Genomic DNA, 23,894 nt, shown 5'->3' with positions numbered 1-23,894 from the left:
TTGGACGGGGGGGGGGGGGGGGGGGGCGGGGCGGACTGGAGCCGACTGGAGCAATGGGATGGAGGCCAAGCTTTAAAGTCCTGGCAGAAGGAACTCCAGATTCAGGGGAAAATCAAGGCGCAGAGAGGGAAAGTGAATTATTTGGGGGTAAGCCAGCAAGAAGGAAGGCTGGAATTGGGGCCGGGAGCCCACACTAGGCTGTCTTGAGCGTTACTGGTTCAGTCTCTCTGCCTGTCTCTGTCTGTCTGTCTGTCTGTCTCTCTCATATACACACACTCACTGCTTCTCAGGAGTCTATGAGACAGAGTTGAGGGTGCTGAGAATGTAATTCCAGTGGGGGTGGGATGGGTGGCAGGACAAACCTGGGGGAGGAGATGACACCTGCCCCACCGGTTCCGATCCACCCTCCACTGCGGTTTATTTGACTAGGCAGCTCTTTTGAGTCAGGGGGCTGCGAGGGGGTGAGGTGAGGTGATGGGAAAAGACTGTTTTGGGGCTTCCTGCCCTCTCAACTCCTCCCTGGGTAGGGGTCAGGTAATGTCACTCACAGTTCTTCTAACCTCCATTCTTTCCACTGTGGAGTTATTTCCTTGGGTATGTGCATGCTGTTCTGGGGGCAGATCTGTTATTTGGGGGGTGGGGAGGGGCTGGGAGGCAGCTGCATATTTCACAGGTCAAGACAGACTTAAAAACAAAACCACAGCAAATTCAACACCCTGTGTCCTTCAGGGACTTTCCATGACACCTTCCTGCCCCCTCTCCCCCAAGCCAGGGAGTACCTCCCTAGAGGGCCTCCCTGCCCCAGGTGCAGTGGCTTTTGGCTTTTATGCAAACAACCGTCTGCCAATCTGCCGCAGGAAGGGAATGATCCACAGCTATCGCTTCTGCCTGGGCAGGATCTGCCACACCTTCCCTCAGTCCACTACTGGTCTTCCTGAATCTCCTCTACCCTTCCTAAGGGGAGATGGGGGCAAGGGAAAGGGACATAGTCCTTCCCCTGCCAGCCCTGGGGTGACAGTTGCCTGCAGGTGGACCCTCAGCAGCCTGTATGACTGGCCTGGGGTGTTGGGTGATGGGGGAGGGGAAGGGGAGGAGGAGGCTGCAGGTGTGGGGAAGGCTCCCCTGCTTGGGCCTCTCTAAAGCATCAAATTGGGTTCAGAGAACTAGGATACTGTCCTCAGGCTTGCTCATTGCTAATGGGATCAGGGTCTCCCTGTCTGCTTCTCTTCCCTGTTCCTGCTTGGGAGGGGTGGAGTGGGGTGAAGAAGGCGACCATCAGCTGGGAACAGGGAAGGCCACTTTTGAATTACATAATGTTAAAATACAAAGGCTGCCATTCTCCTCCCCTGGTCCTTATGTGGAAGGAATGGGGAAAACCTGCCTGGAGTTCTTCAGGACAGATGCATGGAGAGGGTGCTGCACGTAGAACTAGAAAATACTGCCTCCTACCTCCCTGCCAGCTTGCTGATCCCAGATTCCAGAGGCTTCTTCTCTGGCCTCTGCCAAAGAAGAGGACACATGGGGTGTGCTTTAGATGAAGCTGGGCAGAAAGCCAGACGATCTAAAAACTCTAACACTGTCTAAGAGAGAACATAGTGGGACCTCAAGCACAGGTTCAGCAAGATGTCTGGGGAGATACTTTCATTTCAGTAATGATTTCATTGATTTTGATTCCTGGATTTAAACAATGATTCCCTGGAGGGGCAGAATGAAGTCCTTGCATTTCCTGACAACAGAAATGACAAATGATAGGCATGCAGCAGAACGAATTATGAACACGCCAGGATTTTATTTTATTTTTCAGAGTGAAAAAAAAATAAACACATGGTCAAGAAACTTTGCAGGAGGTTGCAGCAAGGAGGTCAGCACGCTGGATTCAAAGGTCTTTACAGAAGAGAGGGAACTAACTGTACAGGGCACTGAATGGCTGGCTCCAGGCAAAATTGCAAAGCAGGGACGACACATGCTACTGAGCAGGGGTGTTTCTGAGAAACACGAATGGGAAGCAGAAGCTGAGCACAGGCCGCATGGAAATTCCTAGGCAAGGGCTCCCTCCTGCACTCCTGGGCCACAAAGTCACTTGGAGCCCTCAACCACCTTCGGTTCCTACCTCATCATGCTATAGACAGGGGTCATCCACAGACCACACGTGGTGGCTTTTGGCAGCTCGAGATTAAAAATAAGCTACGGTTTTTTCCAGTGGCCAAAATGATCCTTCCCCAAAGCTCACAGACTTGAGAACCTGAGCGTGCAAAAACCACAGTCTGGGGAAGACATGTCTACTTTTTAAATGACCTGCTAATTCTTTGCAACCCACAGTAATTTGGTTTCTGTGAACCCACAGAAGCAAGCCCACCAGGAAGGGCCCTGTCTGCTACTCTGGAAAAGTCCTGTATCAGTGAGTCACTGGCAATGGGATCTCATTTTGAAGGCTGATCTGTTTCCCTCACATGTGCAAACAGGTGTTGTGGGTCTATTTAAGACGCAAAGGAGCAAAGCTGATTTTTTTTTACAATGGACGAGTGACAAAGGTTTTGAACAAGGTAACTTGGCACCATGGAGATGGTCTCTAGACTTTCTGGGAAGTGAACAAATGGGCAGTAAGAATCATTTAAGAAAACATGTGTGTGTGTGTGTGCTGGTCCTAGGGCTTGAACTCAGTGTTTGGGCTCTGTCCCTGAACTTCTGTTTTGCCTAACATTAGTGCTCTACTACTTGAGCCACAGCTCCACTTCTGGCTTCCCTCCTCCCCCCCAAGTAGTTTAGTGGTTTGTTGTTGTTTTTTTTTTTGGGGGGGGGGTCTGGTTGTGGGGCCTGAACTCTGGGCCTGGGTGTTGTCCCTCAGCTCTTCAGATCAAGGCTAGCACTCTACCACTTGAGCCACAGCACCACTTCCAGCTTTTTTCTTTTTGCTTATGTGGTGCTGAGGAATCGAACCCAGGGCCTCAGGCATGCAAGGCAAGCGCTCTACCACTGAGCCACCTTCCCAGCCCCAGTTTAGTGGAAATAAGAGTCTCACAGACTTTCTGCTTAGGTTGGCTTCAAACTGTGATCCTCAGATCTCAGCTTCCTGAGTAGCTAGTATTACAGGTGTGAGTTTGGCTAAGAAAACTTGAGAGCTAATAGTTGAAAATTCAGAGCCGGGAAGGGATCAAAGCTATTCTAGTTCCCTGAGTGTAAGGATTCCATAAAATATTACATATGGTTAACTTGCATTGGTTCCAAAGTCCAGCATAATCTCTGTCCTTATGCATTTTAACATGAAGGAAATGTATATTAGTGCTCAGTTGCCTCCACTTTCAGTGGAGTTATTATTATAGTCCTAGTATGGTTTTGGAGTATTTTTCATGTCTCTATATATTCAGACATATATATGTGTATATAATTTACACACATACATACATAAACCATATCCTAATCCCTCCTCTGTCGCCTCCCACCAAGTGACATTACCCCATAGACAAAATTACATCAAACTGAACAACACCCTTCGAAGGTAGATATTGTTAGGTCCTTATATTTTAAACCAAAGCTTTAATGTTTGCAGCTTGAGGCAGGGCTCAAGTGGTAGAGCATCTCTGCCTAGAAAGTGCAAGGCCTTGAGTTCAAACCCTAGGATCACCAAAAAAAATAAGATGTTATAAAACATTAATGTTCTAATTTTACACTGATTCCAATGCTTACATAAGACAGACCATTATCATAATAAAGGCAACTTGCATCCAGCTTCTTCAAAGTATAAAAATCTCTTCAGCGTATGGCTGGCTTGGTGGGGTACAAATCTCCTACAGCTTGGGTAAATCAGAGGCACAGTCTTAGGAATTTATGAGCTCACATAAGTCTAAAGCCTACACTTCTCTTGTAGGCTCTTCCAAGTCCACAGTCTTTAGAGTGTTCCAAGCATTCTTAGAACCATCCACCTTAAAAAGTCTTTTTCTAGCTAGGCACTGGGGGCTACTTAGGCCTGTAATCCTAGCTACTCAGGAGACTGAAATCTGAGAATGGCTGTTTGAACCCAGTCCCCAGTATGAAAGTCCAAGACTCTTCTCCAATTAAACTCCCAAAAGCCCAAAGTACAGCTGTGGCTCAAGTGGTAGAGTGCTGGCCTTGAACAGAAAAACTCAGGGACGGTGCCTAGATGCTGAGTTTAAGTCCCAGGATACTCTCTCTCTCTCTCTCTTTCTCTCTCCACACACACACACACACACACACACACACACACACACACACTAAGTCATTTTCCTACCCATGGGCTCAGGTATAGCCTTTGGTTTGGTTTCAAGTTCAAATCACTCGGCCCATCTGATATCTATCAACAGAGATTTCTTAACTAGACTCATTGTACCAATGTAAAAATAGATTCTAATTCTTTAAGTGATGAGCTATCCCTATGTATGGCTTACTTTCTGCTCTTGATGCTGGTTTTTAGTACAAAATTTTCACTACTCCCCCCCTTTTTTTTCTTGAGTTCACAAGTCCTAATTCTGAAGCTTTGAGTATTGAATCTTCTTAAGAGTCCTGAAGATCTTCTGAATCTTTCACAAATCTTGTGTTCTGGAATTTCCAACACTCTAGTAGAGACTCAGGTACCTTTCAATACACTGAAATACTGTTGTGGTGGTCCTTCTGCTTGGCTGGGATATGTCTCAGAAGTATTGCTCTTTTCTTTCTTCTTTTTTTTTCTTGGTGCTGGGGATTGATCCCAGGGCCTTGTACATGCTAGGCAAATCCTTTACCATTGAGCTACACTCCAACCCAGAAGTACTGCTTTTCCTCCAAAACTCAGGTGTAGCAGAGGGGAGAAAAAAGCAGAGGGCGATAATAATTTTACAGATGTTTATGTCAGTGTAAGATTTGTTAACAACAACTGATACTAATACAACTGAGTAACTGAGTAAGGTTTCGTATCTTCAAATATTTCTTTGTGCAAAAGAAGGCTGAGGTCCTTTTGGGGCTGTTTGCTTATGGGTGGGCCTCGTAAAACGACAAGTAAAACGGCATTCAAAGGTGAGATATTTTGCTACTGATGAAGCCAAGCCTTGAAGAACAGCTCAGAATGGGCACAAAGCACGATTACATGAATACCCAGGGTGGTATTTCAAATCACCACAGGGAACATTTAGAGAGTTAGTTCTATTCTCTTTCCACCTTCACCCCAACTCTGTCACCTTGGCTGCTAGGGAACTTTCTGTGGGTTTGGTTGGTCCCCTGATTGTGGCCTTTTGGGTATGTGGTGGGAGCCTGCATTGTAAGAGGGCTGGTGGGAAAGGAAGGAGAGACACCTACAGGGTTCATGTGTGGGGGCTCAGGGGAGTGTTAGCTAGCACAAGGAGTGTGCACAGAGGAAAGTGTTTCTCTCCCTTGGCAGTGGTAACCGCTATGTCCCGCTGGATCGAACTGCAAGACCTCAGCATGTGTAATTCCCACAGAAACGTCCTCACTGGTGTCAGTGTCAGTGTCAACTGAGCCTTAGGATACCACCATGAAAGTGCATGGCCTATGAAGGAGAATAGAAGTCCATAGTCACAGGCCTAAGGAGTTTCTGTTCTGCAGAGTTCCTGGGCTGGTCGATGGGCCATCTTGAGTTGACTACTCCCAGTTTACTTGCTCTTGTTCCCCTGAAGAGCCAACAGGATATGTGATACTTTGAGCTTATAATAAGCAACTTTTTACAATGAGTGTGAACACTCCAACACAGCTGGCAGCCAAGTGCTACAGAACACAATGATACACTGAAGATGACACATGGAAACACACCTCGCCTTCTGCTGAAGTCACAATTGGGACTGTTGCCATGGAATTTCATAAATCCTTTTTTCCTGAGATATATGCCATGATACAAAGAAGGCTAAGCTATTTGTGCAGTCTAGGGTGGAACATGTTAATTACTGGCAGCCCATAAATGAGTTGAGAGAGAGCCGAATGCATAAGCCCTTTAGAAACAAAACACTGATCTACCAGGAATTTGGGATTCTTGGCTCTGGTGAAAGTGTTCATAAACCTGGCTGTTAATTTGTAAATAGATTCCATGAAGTTATCCCTGGAAGCAGAATTTATTTACCCCAACACAAATTCTTAAAAAAGGAAGAAGAGGGTTGGGAATGTGGCTCAGTGGTAGCATGCTTGCCTAGCATGCAGGAAGCCCTTGGCTTAATTCCTCAGTACCACATAAACAGAAAACCTGGAAGTGGTGCTGTGGCTCAAGTGGTAGAGTGCTAGCCTTGAGCAAAAGAAGCTCAGGGACAGTGCCCAAACCCTGAGTTCAAGCTCCGGGACTGGCAAAAAAAAAAAAAAAAGAAGAAGAAAAAGAAGAGGAAGAAGAGAAGAGAGAGAAGGAAAGAAAGAAAGAAGAGAAGAAAAAAGAAAGAAAGAGAAGAGATGAGATGGTTGGGTTGAGCAACAGTAGGTGCCAATTTGTATATTCACATTGAGCAAGATCAAATGCCTTCCTGCTTGTTTGTTTTTGTTGTTCCTTTCCACCATCTTTTTCAAATTCACAACTCAGTGGTCAAAGGAAAAACTTCACACAGTAACATTTTTTTTTTTTGTCGGTCATGGGGCTTGAACTCTGGGCCTGAGCGCTGTCCCTCAGCTCTTCAGCTCAAGGCGAGCGCTCTACCACTTGAGCTATAGCGCCACTTCCAGTTTTCTGGTGGTTTATTGGAGATAGGAGTCTCACAGTCTCTCCTGCCCGGGCTGGCTTTGAACCGCGATCCTCAGATCTCAGCCTCCTGAGTAGCTAGGATTACAGGGGTGAGCCACCAGCGCCCGGCACACAGTAAAATTTTTATACCCAAGAAATGTGAAATCTATTTTCATAAATGGATTCTTCTGCTTAATACCACACATTAAGTGGTTAAAAAAATAACTTGGGGTTACAGTATATAAATTTAAAGCTGGAAGGGACTTTTAAGAAGGTCTGTAGCCACCTCTCATTTTATGAGTAAGGCAACTTAGTTTTCCGAGTTAAATGATTGGCTCAGAGTGATATACTAATTAGTGGCAAAGACAGAATCAGCAGATGAGTGCTGTGACCTCTTTTCCACGGCTGACTTTAAAAATGTCATAGTGCTTCTTGACAGCAATGTTCGATACATCTGTAGAACCCAGGTCAGACTTTCAGACTTTCAGGAGTTTGTGTGGAACATAGCAATTCCATTAAAACTGTGTGTGTATTGGTGCAGTGGGGGTGGAGGGGGGCTGGGGGGGAGTGGGGCTCAACAAGAGCCACACCTGTCTGATCTAGCAGAACCTGTGAGCAGCAGGATCCCTGCACCACCTCATCTTTTTTTTTTTTTTTCTTTTTTTGGTCATGGAGCTTGAACTCAGGGCCTGGGTAGTACTATCCCTGAGCTTTTTCTGCTCAAGGCTAGCATTCCACCACTTTGAGCCACAGCTCTACTTCTGGTTTTCTGTTGGTTCATTGGAGATAAGAGTCTCACAGACTTTTCCTGCCTGGGCTGGCTTTGAACCACGATCCTCAGATCTCAGCCTCCTGAGTAGCTAGGATTACAGGCATGAGCCACTAGCGGCCAGCTCCCACCCCAGTTTGAAGCTCAGCTCTGAGCTTCTACACACCTAGAGTCTGTCTCTGATTCTTCCCCTTAGAGAACTGAAAGCTAAGCAGTATAGTTTGGATCCTTCATTTCTTGTGTATGAAAGGAGTCATTTTCAAGTTGGCTTTGGGTCCATGAAGGAGATAAGAACTTTTAGATTGCTTATGGGTATTGGTTTTGCATAAAGCATTTCCTCTCAAACCCTTGTCTGCCTTTTTTTTTTTTCCCCCGAGGCTGGGGATTGAACCCAGGGTCTTGTGCATGCTATGCAAGTGCTCTGCCACTAAGCTATGTCTCCCAGCCTGCTCTGCCAATCTTGATCAAAGGAAATGGATGCCACCGCCACTGCTACCTTCAAAAAAAGACCCTCTGGCGTGTGAGAGGTATGCTGGATTAGAAACCAGGGCTTCTTTTGGCATGGGCTTTCTTCTATAGGTAACTGGCTCAGCACAAAGCAGCCCAGCTTTTTGTTGGCAATGGGAAGAAAAAGGGTAGAAGCAGCAGTGTCATCAGATGGCTTATTTTCTTGCTGGTGTGGTAAGAAGTATATTGGTGCTCTGATAACAGACTCTTCAGTTACTGGTAACAGACAGTGTTTTTTATGGCTTTTCTTTTCCTTATTGCTGGATTCTAACTTGGGACGGGGCAATTATGGCCTCACCCTTCAGCCTTGTATTAAGTATGGAAGGGCAAGGCTAGCTGGTCAGCTCTTCCTCTCTGTGAGTTTGGGCATCAACCCAAAAGGCTTTTCCACATATGGCTGATGGATTGCAGAAAGAATGTCTCATGCAGCACCACTCGGGGACTGTTCCAACTGGCAGCAGACTTCAGTGGATGGCCTGCTTCACGGCTGCAAAAAACAATGGCCAAACGCTTCTTTGGCTTTTACATCCCACCAAATCCAATGGAGAAGAAAACAAAGGTTTCATCAAAGTCACCACATAATAGATCTGTGAACCATTTCTGAATGTAGACAGTGTTTCTCTGGGTCTCCATATGCACACGACCCTTTGGGTACTAAAAATGTTCTTGGAAGGAACAGGGGGTTGAAAGCAGTCTATTGGGTAGGGTTATCAGGTTGTTTTGTTTTGTTTTGTTTTTTAAATGATGATGACTCTTTAGGCAGGATTTATGAGCCAGACACTCACTTCAGCATGACTCTGTGCTCTCCTCTGGCTATGTGAGAGGAGAACTCATAACGGTCGTGGCTTCGATATCCACACATATTACACTCGAAAGGGTCACGGAAGCCATGGCAGCCCATGTGGATGGTAAACATCACATAATCCAGGAAGAGCACGCGGCAGTGGTCACACCGAAACACATCCATCACCTCCCCTTCCTTGCTGATCACATTGATGGAGTCCCTAGGGCAGATGGGAGGGGGCTTCAGGAGGTCATAAGAGCGGGGGAGCTCCTTCAGAAGTGGGATTCCATTGCGGGCCCGGGGAAGGACCAGGTGACTTTGCTGATAGAGTTGACTCTGGCGCTCTTCGTGATTGCTGTCCGTGTCCGTGGAGTCGTGGCCACTGTTATTAGGGGACAGGCCTCTTTCAGAAGGCAGGCTCTTCTCTGGCAGATGAGTGGTCTTCTTTTCCAGCTCCTGGGGGGTACCATTCGACATCTCAGCCCGGGTGAGGGCTATGGGGTACATGCTACTGATGACTGGGACCATCTCAGAAGTGGGAGCAGGTGGGGTCTGGACAAGGGGGCGCAGGGCTTCAGCCCCGAGATAGCTGATGGCATTATTGATGGTGTGATCCATCATTCTGGTCTGTATGATCTCACTCTCTTTCTCGTACATGTAGTTGGAATTGTAGTTGCCATCAAAGCATTGGCGCTTCTCCCCTGTGACAGAGAGAGGAAGGGTTACAAATGCAGGCATACACAGGCAGAGAACACACGAATGTGTTTTCCAGAGTCACCAACCCATGAGAAAGATTGCCAGGTCCTGGTGGCCTCCTCCTGTAATCCTAGCTATTCAGGAGGTTGAGATCTGAGGATCAAGGTTCAGAGGCAGCTGGAGCAGGAAGGACCTGTGAGACGCTTTTCTCCAAATAACCACTAGAAAACTGGAAGTGGAGCTATGGCTCAAAGTGGTAGATCACTAGCCTTGAGCAAAATCGCTCAGGGACAGTGCCCAGGCCCTGAGTTCAAGCACCATGACTAGCACACACACATACACACACACAGAGTGAGGAAGGCTAAGATGCTGCTTAGTTCCACAGGGAGCTGAAGTCTCAGGGGCTGTTGCTCAGCAGTCATATTGTTCGGGCACAAGGAAGGGGTGGAGACATCCTTGGGTAGAAGCCTGCCTCTCACATGAGGGGCACAAGAGACAGAAGACACCAGATGGGGCTGAGAGGGCAGGGATTTAGGGTCTGTGAACAGCCTATTTTCAAACTCTTATTTAGCTTGTTATTTTCTGCTTGTAATATTAGAGGCCCAAAAGTGCTATAACTAGCCTGGGCAGCGTTAAAAATAGTTACAGAGGTAGAGAAAATAGCCCCCAAACTGCCTACTGCTCAACTCACCAGCCACCTAAGTTAAAAGAGCTCCAAATGTTCCAAATGCTAGAAAATCCTTCTGAAGGAGAAATCTGCACCTTCATTCTTTCCTGAACTGTTTTTCTCCCTTTCTCTGTCTGTCTTGTCTCTCAGATAGGGTCTTGTTAGCTCAGGCTAGTCTTGAACTTGTGATCCCCCTGACTCCTCTTAGATACTGGGCATTGGGCATGTGCCACTGTACCCAACACTGTGTGTTGCTCTCATTTGCTTGAGAGATGCATCCTAGCTCACCCCTAGCTCATTCCTCACGGAAGACATTTATTTGTGGCCACTCTCTTGAATTTCTCAGGTCAGACTGCTGAGAAATTCTGAAAGCAGAGCGAGCCCCCAGCAGGTCTTGTGGATGCTGTATATTGGAGGCTCTCTGGCCACAGAGGTGTCAGGGCCCGTGTCTGCAGCTGTGGCAGTTCAGTGGCTCCATGGCTGGGAGGAAGATGAGAGTACATTGGAGATGAGCTAGTACTGGACTTGCTAAGGTCATTCTGTTGACCTTGGGCTCTGGAGAGATTTGCTGACCCTGTCTTTCTTTTTAGTGTTTCCTAGGCATGTTGGGGTTCCAGAATCTATCACTGCTGTAGAGCAAAGAGTTCAGAAGTGAAAGAAAGAAACACCACCACAAGACACAAAAGGGCTGGAAGGAATAGTTCCTTTTCTTGAGGTGTCTCCAACCTAGCAGGGGAAAACTAAAACTTCTGTTACTGGGTGTGGTTGCTCATGCCTATAATCTTAGTTACTCAGAAGGTTGATATCCGGAGGGCTGCAGTTCCACACAGGCTCAGGCAAAAAGTTCTTTAGACCTTCCCCTATCTCAACCAACAAAAAACTGGATGTGATGGTACATATTTGTCATCTCAGCTATGCAGCAAGAATAAATAGGAGGATCGCGGTCTAGGCAGTATAGGCCAAGTGGTAAAAAGCTGAATGCCAATAAAAGCAAGCAAACAAATAACAACAACAAAACTAAAGCAGCCAGGTACTGGTGGCTCATACCCGTAATCCTAGCTATTCAGAAGGCTGATATCTAACATGAGGATCATGGTTAGAAGCCAGCCTATGCAGGACTCTGATCTCCAATTAACCACCAAAAATCCAGAAGTGGAACTGTGGCTCAAGTGGTAGATTGCTAGCCTGGAGCACAAAAAGCTCAGGGACAGCGCCCAGTCCCTGAGTTCAAGTACAAGAACAAAACAAAAAACTAAAGCAAAAAGGACTGGATGTATAGCTCAAGTGGTAGAGTGCCTGTCTAGCAAGCAAAGGCAAGATCAGTTTGCTGTAAAGTGTAATTAAAGTCTACAGGGAATGCAAACATTCTGCAAGCACTTTGGAGGAAGGAAAAGCCTTCTTGGAAAATCTAAAATTTGAGAAGAGCCTTGATAAGCTTGTAGGACTTAGATTGTCTGAGAGGGGAAAAGAGGACATGCTGGTTGAGAGGGGGGAGCAGAAATGAAGGCAGACATGGGACTTGACAGGGAAGAGTAGGAGAGTATTGAAATAAAGTTCTCCTCGAACTTCCCTTACTGTCCACTCTGTGGTATTCCCACAGGGCAGTGCTGAACAGGCTCCAGAGTCACACACACACACACACACACACACACACACACACAAACACACAGGCTCCAGAGTCTCTCTCTCTCTCTCACACACACACACACACACACACACACACACTACTTTGGTACTGCTTTGGCTCCATTGGTTACTAGTCGTATGGCTTCATATGATGGTCACAGTAACCGTGAGTTTGTCCCAATATCCGTGACTTTGTTCCAGTATCACTGGAAAGTGCTTAGAGCAGTTCCTGGCACTAAAACACTCCTTGTTAAATGCCAGAGGCTTTCCCCCCCTTCTTTGTTTGTTCCAATCAACTCATGTTTTCTATTTTATTTTTTTTGAGACAAGGTCTTGCGACATAGCTGAGGCTGGCCTTCAACTCATGATTCTTTAGCCGTAGGAGTTTGGATTACAGGTATGTGCACCATGCCTTGCTAAAATAAAAATTTTAAAGGAAACTTTATATCGCTAACATGAATGGAAAACTAGAATCATCCACCACAAATAGAAAGTAACTATGAAAAACAAAGACAAGGAAACAAAATGACTTATTAAATTTTGATCAGATACTACTGTGAATACTTGGAAGCTAAGTTTCCCTCTTTTGGTGAAAAACAAAGATTACCAAGTGTGAGATTAGTGTTAAACACAAACAGCATTAAACTAAGGCTGAATCTTTCCCCTTGTATCACTGATTTCCTTTATATTGAAAGAGAACTGAAAAGAAAAAGATTGTCTTTACTTTGCCATGTCATTTTTTTTTTTTTTTGGCCAGCCCTGGGGCTTGAACTCAGGGCCTGTGTGCTGTCCCTGAGCTTTTTTGCTCAAGAGCCACAGCACCACTTCTACCTTTTTTAGTGGCTCACTAGAGATAAGAGTCTCATGGAGGGCTGGGAAGGTGGCTCAGTGGCAGAGTGCTTGCCTTGCATGCCTGAGGCCCTGGGTTCGATTCCTTAGCACCACTTAAGCAGAAAAAGCTGGAAGTGGCACTGTGGCTCAAGTGGTAGAGCACTAGCCTTGAGCTGAAGAGCTGAGGGGCAGCGCCCAGGCCCAGAGTTCAGGTCCCACGTCCAGCAAAAAAAAAAAAAAAAAAGAGTCTCATGGACTTTCTTGCTCATTTTGGCTTTGAATTGTGATCCTCAGATCTCAGCCTTCTGAGTAGCTAGGATTATAGGCATGAGCCTTTAGCACCTGGCTGGAATGTTTTTAAATGTCTTGTATGCTTTCTGGTAGCTTACATCCTGCATTTTGGAAAATAGTCGGGGGAAATTACACATGGTGGGGCAAAATGATGGGCATTTGAATAGCCAGCCACAGGGTTTAAGTTTAAACACATAGCAAATAACTACATGTTAAGAACAATGTAAAAGAAATAGGCCAGAAGACAACAAACCAGAACCCTGAGTGACTGAAGGCAGAGGTCAGCTGGAGTTAATTTAATCAGGTGGGTTTATCCTTCATCCACATTACTGTAAACTCAATCTGACAGTTTGGTTCTCCCTCCCTCTCTTCCACTTCCCTCTCTCCCTTCCTTCTTCCCTCCTTTCCTTCCTTCCTTCTTTCCTTTTTTCTCTCTCCCTGTTTTGCTTTTTTTTTTTTTTTGTCAGTTGTGAGACTTGAACTCTGGGCCTGGGTGCTGTCCCTCAGCTCTTCAGCTAGGCTAGTGCTCTACCATTTGAGCCACAGTGCCACTTCTGGCTTTTTCTGCTTATGTGGTGCTGAGGAATCGAACCCAGAGCCTCATGCATGCAAGGCAAGCACTCTACCACTGAGCCACATTCCCAGCTCCTGCTTTTTCTCTTTTTTTTGGGGGTCTGGTCGTGGGCCTGAACTCTGGGTCTGGGCACTGTTCCCCAGCTCTTCAGCTCAAGGCTAGTGCTCTACCACTTGAACCACAGCGCCACTTCCGGCTTTTTTCTTTTTGCTTATGTGGTGCTGAGGAATCGAACCCAGGGCCTCAGGCATGCAAGGCAAGCACTCTACCACTGAGCCACCTTCCCAGCCCCCACTGCTTTTTCTCTTTCCCTTTCTTCTTCTTGTTCTCACTCTCCTTTTCTCTCCATCTTTTCTTTCCTTTCTTCCTTCCTTCCTTCTTCCTTCTTTCCTTCATTCATTTCTTCCTTCCTTCTTCCCTTTCCTTTCTGTCTCAATCTTTTTCTTTCTTCCTTCCTTCCTTTCTTTCTCTTCCTTCCTTCCTTCCTTCCTTTCTTTCTTTCTTTTTTTCTTTCTTTCTTTCTTTCCTTCCTCTTCTTAATTTCTGTGTACTTCTAGGGTTTGAACCCAAAGCCCTGAGCGTAAGTGCTCTACTGCTTCAGCACTCCACATCTTCCCCATTAAAAAAAATTTTTTTTGTTTATGAGATAGGGTCTTGCTAATTTTTCCCTGGCTGGTCTTGAATTCAAGATCCTCCTGCCTCCTGAATAGCTGAGATTATAGATAGGCACCATAATACCTGGCTCCTCAACCTGATATTTTCTAGACAAATACTTAAGAGGAAAAACAATAACCAAAACTAAAATACCCTCTCTTGGCCACTCAATAGGAAGCTACAGAAATGTATATCTTTTCCAAAGTAATTGAGGGTTCTTATTTTTTTTTATTTTTTGGGTCCGGTCGTTGGGCCTGAACTCTGGGCCTGGGCGCTGTCCCTCAGCTCTTCAGCGCAAGGCTAGCACTCTACCACTTCAGCCACAGCGCCACTTCCGGCATTTTTTCTTTTTGCTTATGTGGTGCTGAGGAATCGAACCCAGGGCCTCAGGCATGCAAGGCAAGCACTCTACCACTGAGCCACCTTCCCAGCCCTAAGGGTTCTTATTTTTAACTTCCAGTTTGGATATATCTTTGATGAAGATGGCTTAGAGGAAGGAGACTGGAAAGCTAGTGATGGTCACACATATTCTTTCCCCTGGATGCCACACAGAAGTGATGGGATTTGGTTCCTTTTGAGTTTATTGATGATTTCCCAATGTAGCTGGTTCTGCTAAAATCTCTAAATACCCAGGAGTGTTTGCAAATCTGTTTATCTTTCCACATAACAGAGAGGCTATGGAAAATTTCTGGGGTGGGGTGGGCGCTTTATCAACTCTGCTTTCATCCTTGCTTCCAAGCCTACAAATTCAAATCCATACCGCCTAAAGCCTATGCCAGAAAATAGCTGAGTGCCAGAGTGGTGAGTGGCAACAGGCAAAGAGGAGAATAAAGCCATGGAAGACTGGAAACACAGGATCGTGTTCCCTGGTGAACAGAGAGCGCAGCTCATTGTTAAGATGGGAGCGCCTCAGATCTTCAAGTGTGCACGACCTTCCATCATCAGATCCTCTCATCTCTAGTTACGGTAACTGGAGCAGTGGAGATGATTATCTGTCACCCGTCGACACATGACTCAATGTATATGAAACCCAGAAAGGGTAAGCTACAGTAATTGAAAAGCCAACAGCTCACGTTTCTTTAGTAACACACTCATTAAAAAAAAGGTTAGTCAAACCACAAGAATCTAACTGCTTCCAAAGCTTCTCAGAGCCTCTAGTCCAGCCCTGAGGCAGATCACACCAGGCCTTTGAATGATTCATGGTACCCGCTTCAGGCTGAATAGAAGTTTTCTTCCAATGAAAATACCAAAGGCAACAGTAAGTCCTAAATTTAGAAACCAAGGCTGCCTGATTGGGCTGTTCTCTTCCTGTGAATCCTTTCAAAGATGCCACTTGCTAATATGCAGGCCTTGGTAGCTGCCAATCTGAACTGATGCAATGTAGCTAGGGCTTTTGGTTGTTGGCTTCTGCCAAGTTGGATGCCCAGAATCAACATACTGGGCATGTAGATTCAGATTTGTGTCTTCAGGATCTAAAGTCAAGATCCACTACCGAATCCACTTCTGATCCTTTATATTTCTCAGTGCCTAACATTGGCCTAGAGACTTTGCATATTAGATCTCATTCTTATCAGGCCTCAGAGTTTAATACCTTTCAAGGCATGGACCACCAGCTCTCACCACAGGCACAGAAAGGTCCTCCAGTTGGTGAATGAAGTCTCAGCATGTGTGGGGAGGTTAACAGCTATTTCCTGGCAGCTTCTTTGCCCATGGCAGCCTGTGGCAGCCCATGGTGGCCCAGCCCAACCACTCCCAGATGCTCTGTTGGGGTGGTTTCCATAGCAGAGGAGGGTGCTGAGCAGCTGCAACTGTATGTCTCTGTGTGTGTTTTTCCCATTGGGCATGTCCAATAGACAGATAGATGAAGCACTTACAACATTGTATCACAAGGCAGCATCCTTACTGCTAGCTTCATGGTAGAACAAAGCGTATAGCAGATGAGAGAGTGAGAAGAGGAAACTATGAACCCTTTCTTGAATAGGCGGTGCAAAAGAGGGGCAAATATTCATGTTTCTTCTTTGAAGTTTCCTTGTCAGGAGAGGTGGTAGTGACGATGCTATTGCACGATTGCAGTGCATCAGGGGAACTGGCCGGGGGAGGAACCTGGGGAAGGGCGTGTGGACAATGTATACTGCTAAGGGCAGCTGTGGGGGAGGGCATCCAGAATGAGAATCTGGAAAGAAGAATTGCACAAAAGTGGAGAAGAGTAGCCAGGTTTGGTAACTCACACCTGTAATCTCAGCTACTTGGGAGTAGAAGAAGAAGGATTAAAAGTTGGAGGCCAGCCCAAGCAAAGTTATCAAAGCCCTAACTCAGAAATGAATAACCAGCCAGGCATAGCGGCTCACACCTGTAATCCTAGCTACTCAGGAGGTTGAGACCTGAGGATCATGGTTCAAAGCCAGCTCGGGCAGGAAAAGCCATGAGACTCTTATCTCCAATAAACCATTCAGAAAACTGGAAGTGGCGCTGTGGCTCAAGTGGTAGAGTGCTTACCTTGAGCTGAAGAGCTGAGGGACAGCGCCCAGGCCCAGACTTCAAGCCCCACGACTGACCAAGAAAAAAAAAAAGAACAACCAAAGACCAAAAAACCCCAAATGAGCTGAGGTTATAGTTTGGGTGGCAGAGCACTTGCCTAGTAAAGCATGAGGCCCTGGTTTCAACTCCTAGCACGGCAGGAAGGAGGGAAAAAGATCACAGAGAAGTGGGGAATAGTTAAGTGAAGCAGAAGCAGAAGCCTGGCTGGCTTTGGCTGAAATGCCAGACTTAGAAAAGGTAAGTAAGTGGTTTGGATTTCATTCTATTGGGAACTATTGAAAGTTTTTTGGTTTTGTTTTATCGGTTGTGGGGCCTGAACTCTGGGCCTGGGCGCTGTCCCTCAGCTCTTCAGCTCAAGGCGTGCACTCTACCACTTGAGCCACATCACCACTTCTGGCTTTTTTCTGTTTATGTGGTGCTGAGGAATCGAACCCAGGACCTCATGTATGCAAGGCAAGCACTCTCCCACTGAGCCACCTTTCCAGCCCCTTGTTTGTTCTTTGAGGGAGGCAAAATATTTTGACCTTAGATAAATAGTATAGTCCATACCACCATGGGATAGTATTCAGGTTTTCTTTAAGTCCTTAAGTTTCTCAAATTCTTGCAATATGTCTGCTGCCATTTCATATGGTGACTTCCTACCTCTATTATTACTCATCCTTCCTGCAAGCCCATATCCAAAAAAGAAAAACAAAAAATGCAAGTAAGCAGGGAAATGGAAGCGTCCCGTGATGGCGATGGCTGTGATCTCAAGCTAAGACCTCAGTGGTCTCTGTTCACCACAGAACACTGTGCAGCAGCCGGAAAGAGGACTGAGCACAGAGAGCCACAGGGCGGGGGGATGGGAGGGGGGACATGGAGACATGAGCCAGAGACCACACTGTGGTGCTTCAGAAATCTCTGTCCTCTGTGAGGCACTCCATGGCTGATTGGTTTTCTTCTGTCCTGACAGATCACAGGAAGACAGTTCTTTCCTCAACGAGTTACACCTTTGGGACACAGCAACTACCCCCAAGGGTTTCTTACCTCTAGCACTCAGTGACCAGACTCCTCACTGTCCAGACCTCTCCCTGGCCCATGTGACAAGCACTGCTCTGGTGACCAAGGAGAGGAAAAGAAAGTCTTCACCTTGTAGACTTAGGTCTGGTCCTGCTCTGTCACCTCTGGCTGTGATTCTCCAGTTTGGTCCTCTTTCCTTCTGGGTCAACAAATTTCCCTGGAGTTTTCTTCCACCCCTCCCCCCCCCCCCCCCCGGAGTTTTTTCTTTCTCCTCCTTCCTTTTTTTTTTTTTTTTTTTGGTGCCAGTACTAGGGCTTGAACTCAGGGCCTGAGCACTGTCCCTGAGCTTTTGTGCTTAAGGATAACACACTACCACTTAAGCTACAGCTCCACTCTTGGCTCTTTAGAGGTTAATTGGAGGTAAGAGCCTCAGGGATTTTCCTGCCCAAGCTGGCTTTGAACCTCAATCCTCAGATCTGAGCCTCCTGAGTAGCTAGGATCACAGGCATGAGCCACCGGCGTCTACCCAGCTTTGGAGTTTTCTAATTGCCCTGCAATGCTTTCGTGAACATCAAGCCTCTGAGAAGTGGTGGGAGAAAGTACCTCCTGCTTTCTTTTGGGAAGGAGGTGTTGAGATAGGGTCTCACCAGGTAGCCCAAGATGGCCTAGAACATCATGAGATATTTCAACCTCCACAGGCATGTACCACCCTACTCTTTATGTTCTGCTCCTAAAAACAAGTATTCAAACTGCTTTCTGTTGCTGTGTTAACCAAAGCAAGTGATTTCTCACTAGTTCCCTTGCGAGGAGAGCCAATGGCGCTTGTTAAAGTGTCAAAACCTCACTGTCATATTTACCATGCCTGAGGGAGATCTTTTTTTCATGCTCTTTTCAGTGTGAAAACCTTGTTTAATAAACTGATACAGAAAATTAAGGAGAAGCTGGGGTGTCCACTACTTTGGTTTGCATTGTATATCTGTGGCTTTTGATTCGGGGGGTGGGGGGGAGAACAAAACCCAGGAAACACAAAATGCAGAAATACAATATTTTTTCTCCTCCCCATTGGGAAAGAAATTTGGCCTCTCCCCCACCCCACTGCCCTGCAGTGCTGGGAAAACCTAGGGCCTTGGACATCATGGGCATGTCCTCTACCACTGAGCTACATCCCCCTCCCCCAGGATGAGGATGGCCTCATGTAAAGTATAGTCAAACAAGTTACAGGACAAGATTCAGAGATAGACAGTCCTCTGGAAGGGGTAGGATGTGCAAAGCAAGTTCTTGTCTTTTAGAAAGAACCAAATTATCCTGATGCCATAAAGATGATGATGGGTGAGCATCTGTTTATTGACATAAAGCCATACAAAATTTCTTCGAGAATGATTAAAAAAACCAGGACTGGGGTTATGACTCACATGACACACACAGTACTTGTCTAACGAGTGGAAGGTCCTTAGTTCAAACCTCAGTACTGCCACAAAAAAAAAAGAAAAGAAAAGAAGAAAAAAATATAGCTTTTCTTTTACAAGGGTCATTTACTTTACTCTTACATGTCCATATGTGTTTGTTGTTATTGTTGTTGTTTTGGTCAATAAGGTTTTGAGTTTACAAATGGATGTAGGCTTAATCTGATCTGTCCTTTTCCACCTTCTTTCTAGTGAATCTAACAGCTACCTACTGGTTAATCTCCTCTGTCTGCCATGGAAGGGGCAGGCTGACCTACCGATGGAATTTCACCTTTGCCCTTGCAGTTCAAAGGGGTCAGGGCCAGCCAGGATGGTGGGAGTGTTGTGCAGCCTGAGCAAGGATGAAAGGGAATGACTCATTCTCCACAGCTCACCCAGTGCCACTTCCCTGGCAGGCAGCAGAAGCTTGTCAGAAAATGGTGCCAAGGAGAAGAGAAGAGAGAAGGGGGTGGAGGAAAGGGAAAGGGGAAATAAAGGAGAGGGAAGGGAGCAGGGAGGAAAAGGGATAAGGGAGGAAAATCTTAGTTCTGTATGGGTTATGTTACTTCATCCCTTAACACTGCGGTGTCACAAATCACATTCTTCTTTTCCTTCCCCCGACCTAACAGTTTCCTATCACAGATGGATTCAGTTAAATGATTCAATGGTGTGTGTGTGTGTGTGTGTGTGTGTGTGCACGCAGGTGCACACACACGCACACACACACACACACACACACACACGCATGCTTGCACACGATACTCATGGAGCTGGAATTCAGGGCCTTATACTCTTTTTGTTTGTTTGTTTTTGTCAGTCCTGGGGCTTGAACTCAGGGCCTGGGCACTGTCCCTGAGCTTCTTTTGCTCAAGGCTAGCACCTGGCCCCTTGAGCCACAGTACCATTTGTGGCTTTTTCTGTTTATGGTGTACTGAGGAATCGAACCCAGGGCTTCATGCATGCTAGGCAAGCACTCTACTTCTAAGCCACATTCCCAGCCTGGCCTTATGCTCTTGCTTGGCTTTTGCTTGACACTCTCTACCATTTGAGCCACATCTCCACTTCCAGCTTTGTGCTGGTTAATTGGAGATAAGCGTCTTACAGATTTGTCTGCCTAGTTTGACTTTTTGTTTTTTGTTTTTTTTTCTTTTTGGGTCTGGTCGTGGGGCCTGAACTCTGGGCCTGGGCGCTGTCCCTCAGCTCTTCAGCTCAAGTCTAGCGCGCTACCACTTGAGCCATAGCACCACCTCTGGCTTTTTTTTTCTGCTTATGTGGTGCTGAGGAATCGAACCCAGGGCCTCATGCATACAAGGCAAGCGTTCTACCACTGAGCACCTTCCCAGCCCTGCCTAGGTTGATTTTTGATCCTCAGCCTTCAGTTCTCAGTCTCCTGAGTAGCTAGGATTATAGGTGCTCAGTGGGGGTTTCTTTTATAGGAAATCTTTTAAACAATGGTTTTGGGATGTAAGAACAGTGTTGAGAACAAGAGTAACATGCATCTGATTAAGGGCTCTCAGCCATTCCAATGGAGAAGAAGATGCAGGAGCAAGGGAACAAGTCTCACAGGGAAGTCCTGCGAAAAGTACACAGATGTTGAGCTGATGCAACAGGTGTCTGTTGTTTGTTTGAAGATTCTTAGATTTAATAGTATTTTTTCCCCCAAAACAAGAACAACAGGCCGGATGCTGATAGTTCACATCTGTAATCCTAGCTATTCAGGAGGCTGAGATCTGAGGTTTGCAGTTCAAAGCTAGCCCAGGTAGGAAAGTCCATGAGATTTATCTCCAATAAACTAACAAAAAGCCACAAGTGGAGCTGTGGCTCAAGTGGTAGAGTGCCAGCCTTGAGCAAAGAAGCTCAAGCTCAGAGATAGCACTGAGGCCCTGAGTTTAAGCCCCAGAACAGGCACACACACACACACACACACACACACACACACACACACACACACACCACATAAACACACACACACATAAACCCCACATAAACAAAAACAACAAAAACAATCCTGGCAGGGAGGTTTAATAGTTCAGTAGCAGTGCACTTTTGTAACAGTAACATGTTCCAGGCCCTGAGTATTCCAGTTAAAAAGACCCTCCTCAATACATGAAATGGTTTATTATATTCATGCCCTGTCTATAGAATCTTGAGAGAAAACTTACCTAGAGTTAAATGCACAAGCTCTATCAACACAAAATGGTATTTGCAGCGCTGCCTGGGGTTTTTAATTCCTCTTATGCACTTACAGAGGGGAGCGGCCTTCCTAGTCACTTCATCACTCCTTTTACCGAGAGAGGCCCAGGAAGGTCATGTGATTTGGTTAAACACACATAGTTAAGGAATGACCGAGCTAGAATGGAGTTTGAGTCTCTGTGGCTCTGAATCTGCTAATCTTCTAAATGTATTATACAATTTACAGAAAACCAAAAGACCCCCCTTCCCCATTCCTCCACCCCCATGATTTTGGCCCTTGAAGCTGCTACATCAGTTCAACCAAGAGCTAACTCTGCTAGGTTTCTGATTCCAACACCAAATGTGATAGTTCAGAAGGTGAGAGAAACTAGTATCTCCAAGACTGGTGTGGTGGAGGGGTGCAACTTATAGAGAAAAGGTAACCACAAACTGGACTGAACTGATCTTTGAGGCTACAAGCAAAACTTCGTGGAGCTAGAAAATTAAAAGGTGGCATTTGGAACTCACGAAAATACCAAAGCAACTTTGCCTATAGTAAGTAGGGCTCTGGGCTCGACTATAGGATAAGATAGCCAGGAAAACTAGGTCCCTCTTTCAGATGTTAGTTCTTTTGGATTTCAATATGTTTTGATGTCAATATGTTGCAATGAAGAAACTTTTCTCAGTTTTCCTCGCCCATCTCTCCCCATATTCCTCCCCATGCCAGCTTCAGCCATTTCTAGAATCAAAACATTTCCCCAATTAAAGTTCATTTCAAATTGTAGAATAATAATCCATACTTTCTTTTATATGCCAGTCAGAATCTCTTCACATGAGTAAAAGTTAAGTGATACATCAGCAATGCTTTAAGATAATGTCTCAGAAGGCTGACTGATCTGCTGTGCCTGACCTTCCTATAGAAGTTGCCATCTGTCCCTTGACATTTCTCAGTAAGGGGAGACAAGGTGGTCAGGAGGGGTGAATCTTCTTAAACTGTAACACACCAACTTTATTCTAACACAATGTTTTTGTTGTTGTTGTTTTTGGTGTTGATTCTAGGGCTTGAACTTTAGGGCCTGGGTGTTGTCCCTGAGCTTTTTTCCAAAAGGCTCTACCACTTGAGCCACAGCTTGACTTCCATCTTTCTTGGTGGTTAATTGGAGATAAGAGTCTTATAGGGGAAATGGCTCAAGTGGTAGAGTGTTAGCCTTGAGCTGAAGAGCTGAGGGACAGCACTTAGGCCTAGAGTTCAAGCCCCACGACTGACAAAAAAAAAAAAAAAAAAAGTCTCATAGGCTTTCCTGCCAGGGCTGGCTTCAAATCGTGATGCTCAGATCTCAGCCTCCTTAGTAGTTAGGATTACAGGTGGAGCCACTGGTGCTTGGCACAATTTATTCTTAAAGCACTTAAGAGCATATAAAAACGTCTAGCTAATGATAATGAAGTAAGTAATCAGAAATACCAAGTTGAGTATTTTTGAAATCTTTGGCTCCTCTTAATATACTCTATAATTCACATAGAATGTCTGCTTGTAAAACCATGAGCTAGATCAGAATAGAATCTAGCCAGATTAAAAACTAGGCAGCCATTTGATATCTGTAAAAGCCATCAGAAAGAATAAAGTCAAAAGGACTGAAGTGACATATCATTAGCAGATTTGGAAAGACACTGACAGATTTCTAAAATACGGGTGTTGAAGAAGGTCTATTTTTGCCTGATAACTATTTTAGTTTGATATTATCAACTTTCAATTTATAATACAACTGTACATTTATAATAAAACAGTACATTTAATTCAGCTGTCTACGTCCCAGCCACAAATCTATTTTAAATAGCATGGTCATATGTGTGTAAACATCTGGGAGAGTACAGCAAAATATCCCTGCCATGTGGAAGTCCTCACACTTTAATGAATGTAATTATTTCTTAGTCATCTCATTCTGCTGTGGGTTCTGACAATGTGAAAACCAATGGCAAAAAAAAAAAAATAAATAACTTTGGTAAGATAAATGACTGAATAATGCCGTGTTAGTTCAATCTATGTTTGCCCAAGCAGTTTTTGTTAAGCTAGTTCTCAACCAAATTCCGGAGGAAAATTTAAGCATGCTAACAGAATCAACTTATAGATCCAAGGATGCTGATCTGCAACATCTTACTGATACAAGCTGCATAAATTCAGGCAACATATGTCATTCAGAGCAAAGAGGAAGGAATGGCATTTTAAACACTTATTCCATTTAAGCAACTGGATACCAAATGTTCCCCTTCTTCTGTGGTTAAGATTCTGTAGTTAATATCTTCAATCTATGTACGAGAGCCATCGAAAGGAACCACATAGGATAAAATATGTACAATGGAAACCAATTACCTTGTTTCAACAGAAGCTGAGCTAGGAAGAGGCTGTGTAATAAGCATCTACATGTTATCTCATTTAAACTATCTGCTAGCAGCAGCAGGAAAAGGGTTTACATTCTTACCAATGAATTTCTGAGGCATTGAGCTTTTTCGTTTTGCCACATTGCTTGCTAATCTGTCCAGAACGAGAGCTCTTTCACTTCCCATCTCTGTTTTGATGTGTCTTGCCTCCACACTTGCTAGTTTGGAAAAATATAAAAGAAAAGGGTGAAAAGATTAGTTAGTAAACGGAGAAAAAGGAAATCAGCTGGAAAGAGAAACGTCTGAGGTCAAATCCTCATTTGAT

At 45.3% G+C, this 23,894-nt stretch overlaps 1 protein-coding gene across 2 annotated transcripts in view; it reads right to left on the bottom strand.

Moving 5' to 3' along the window:
- Nucleotides 1-7,460: 7,460 nt before the first annotated feature.
- The window catches only part of Ikzf3 (IKAROS family zinc finger 3), an 89,366-nt gene continuing 72,932 nt past the window's right edge, over nucleotides 7,461-23,894 (bottom strand). For both annotated transcript variants that reach the window (XM_042674198.1, XM_042674199.1), the window contains 2 exons: nucleotides 23,671-23,787; nucleotides 7,461-9,404 (listed from right to left, as the gene is read on the bottom strand). In XM_042674198.1, coding sequence (XP_042530132.1) covers nucleotides 8,701-9,404; nucleotides 23,671-23,787 — 821 coding nt within the window. In that variant the 3' untranslated portion in view covers nucleotides 7,461-8,700. The remainder of the gene's footprint in view (nucleotides 9,405-23,670; nucleotides 23,788-23,894) is intronic.

Source organism: Dipodomys spectabilis, unplaced genomic scaffold, assembly GCF_019054845.1.
Source record: "Dipodomys spectabilis isolate Male_0828 unplaced genomic scaffold, ASM1905484v1 ptg000018l, whole genome shotgun sequence".
In the NCBI taxonomy this organism is placed as follows: Eukaryota; Metazoa; Chordata; class Mammalia; order Rodentia; family Heteromyidae; genus Dipodomys; species Dipodomys spectabilis.
The sequence above is the reverse complement of the archived record's forward strand: the minus strand, read 5'-3'. Positions and strand labels throughout refer to the sequence as shown.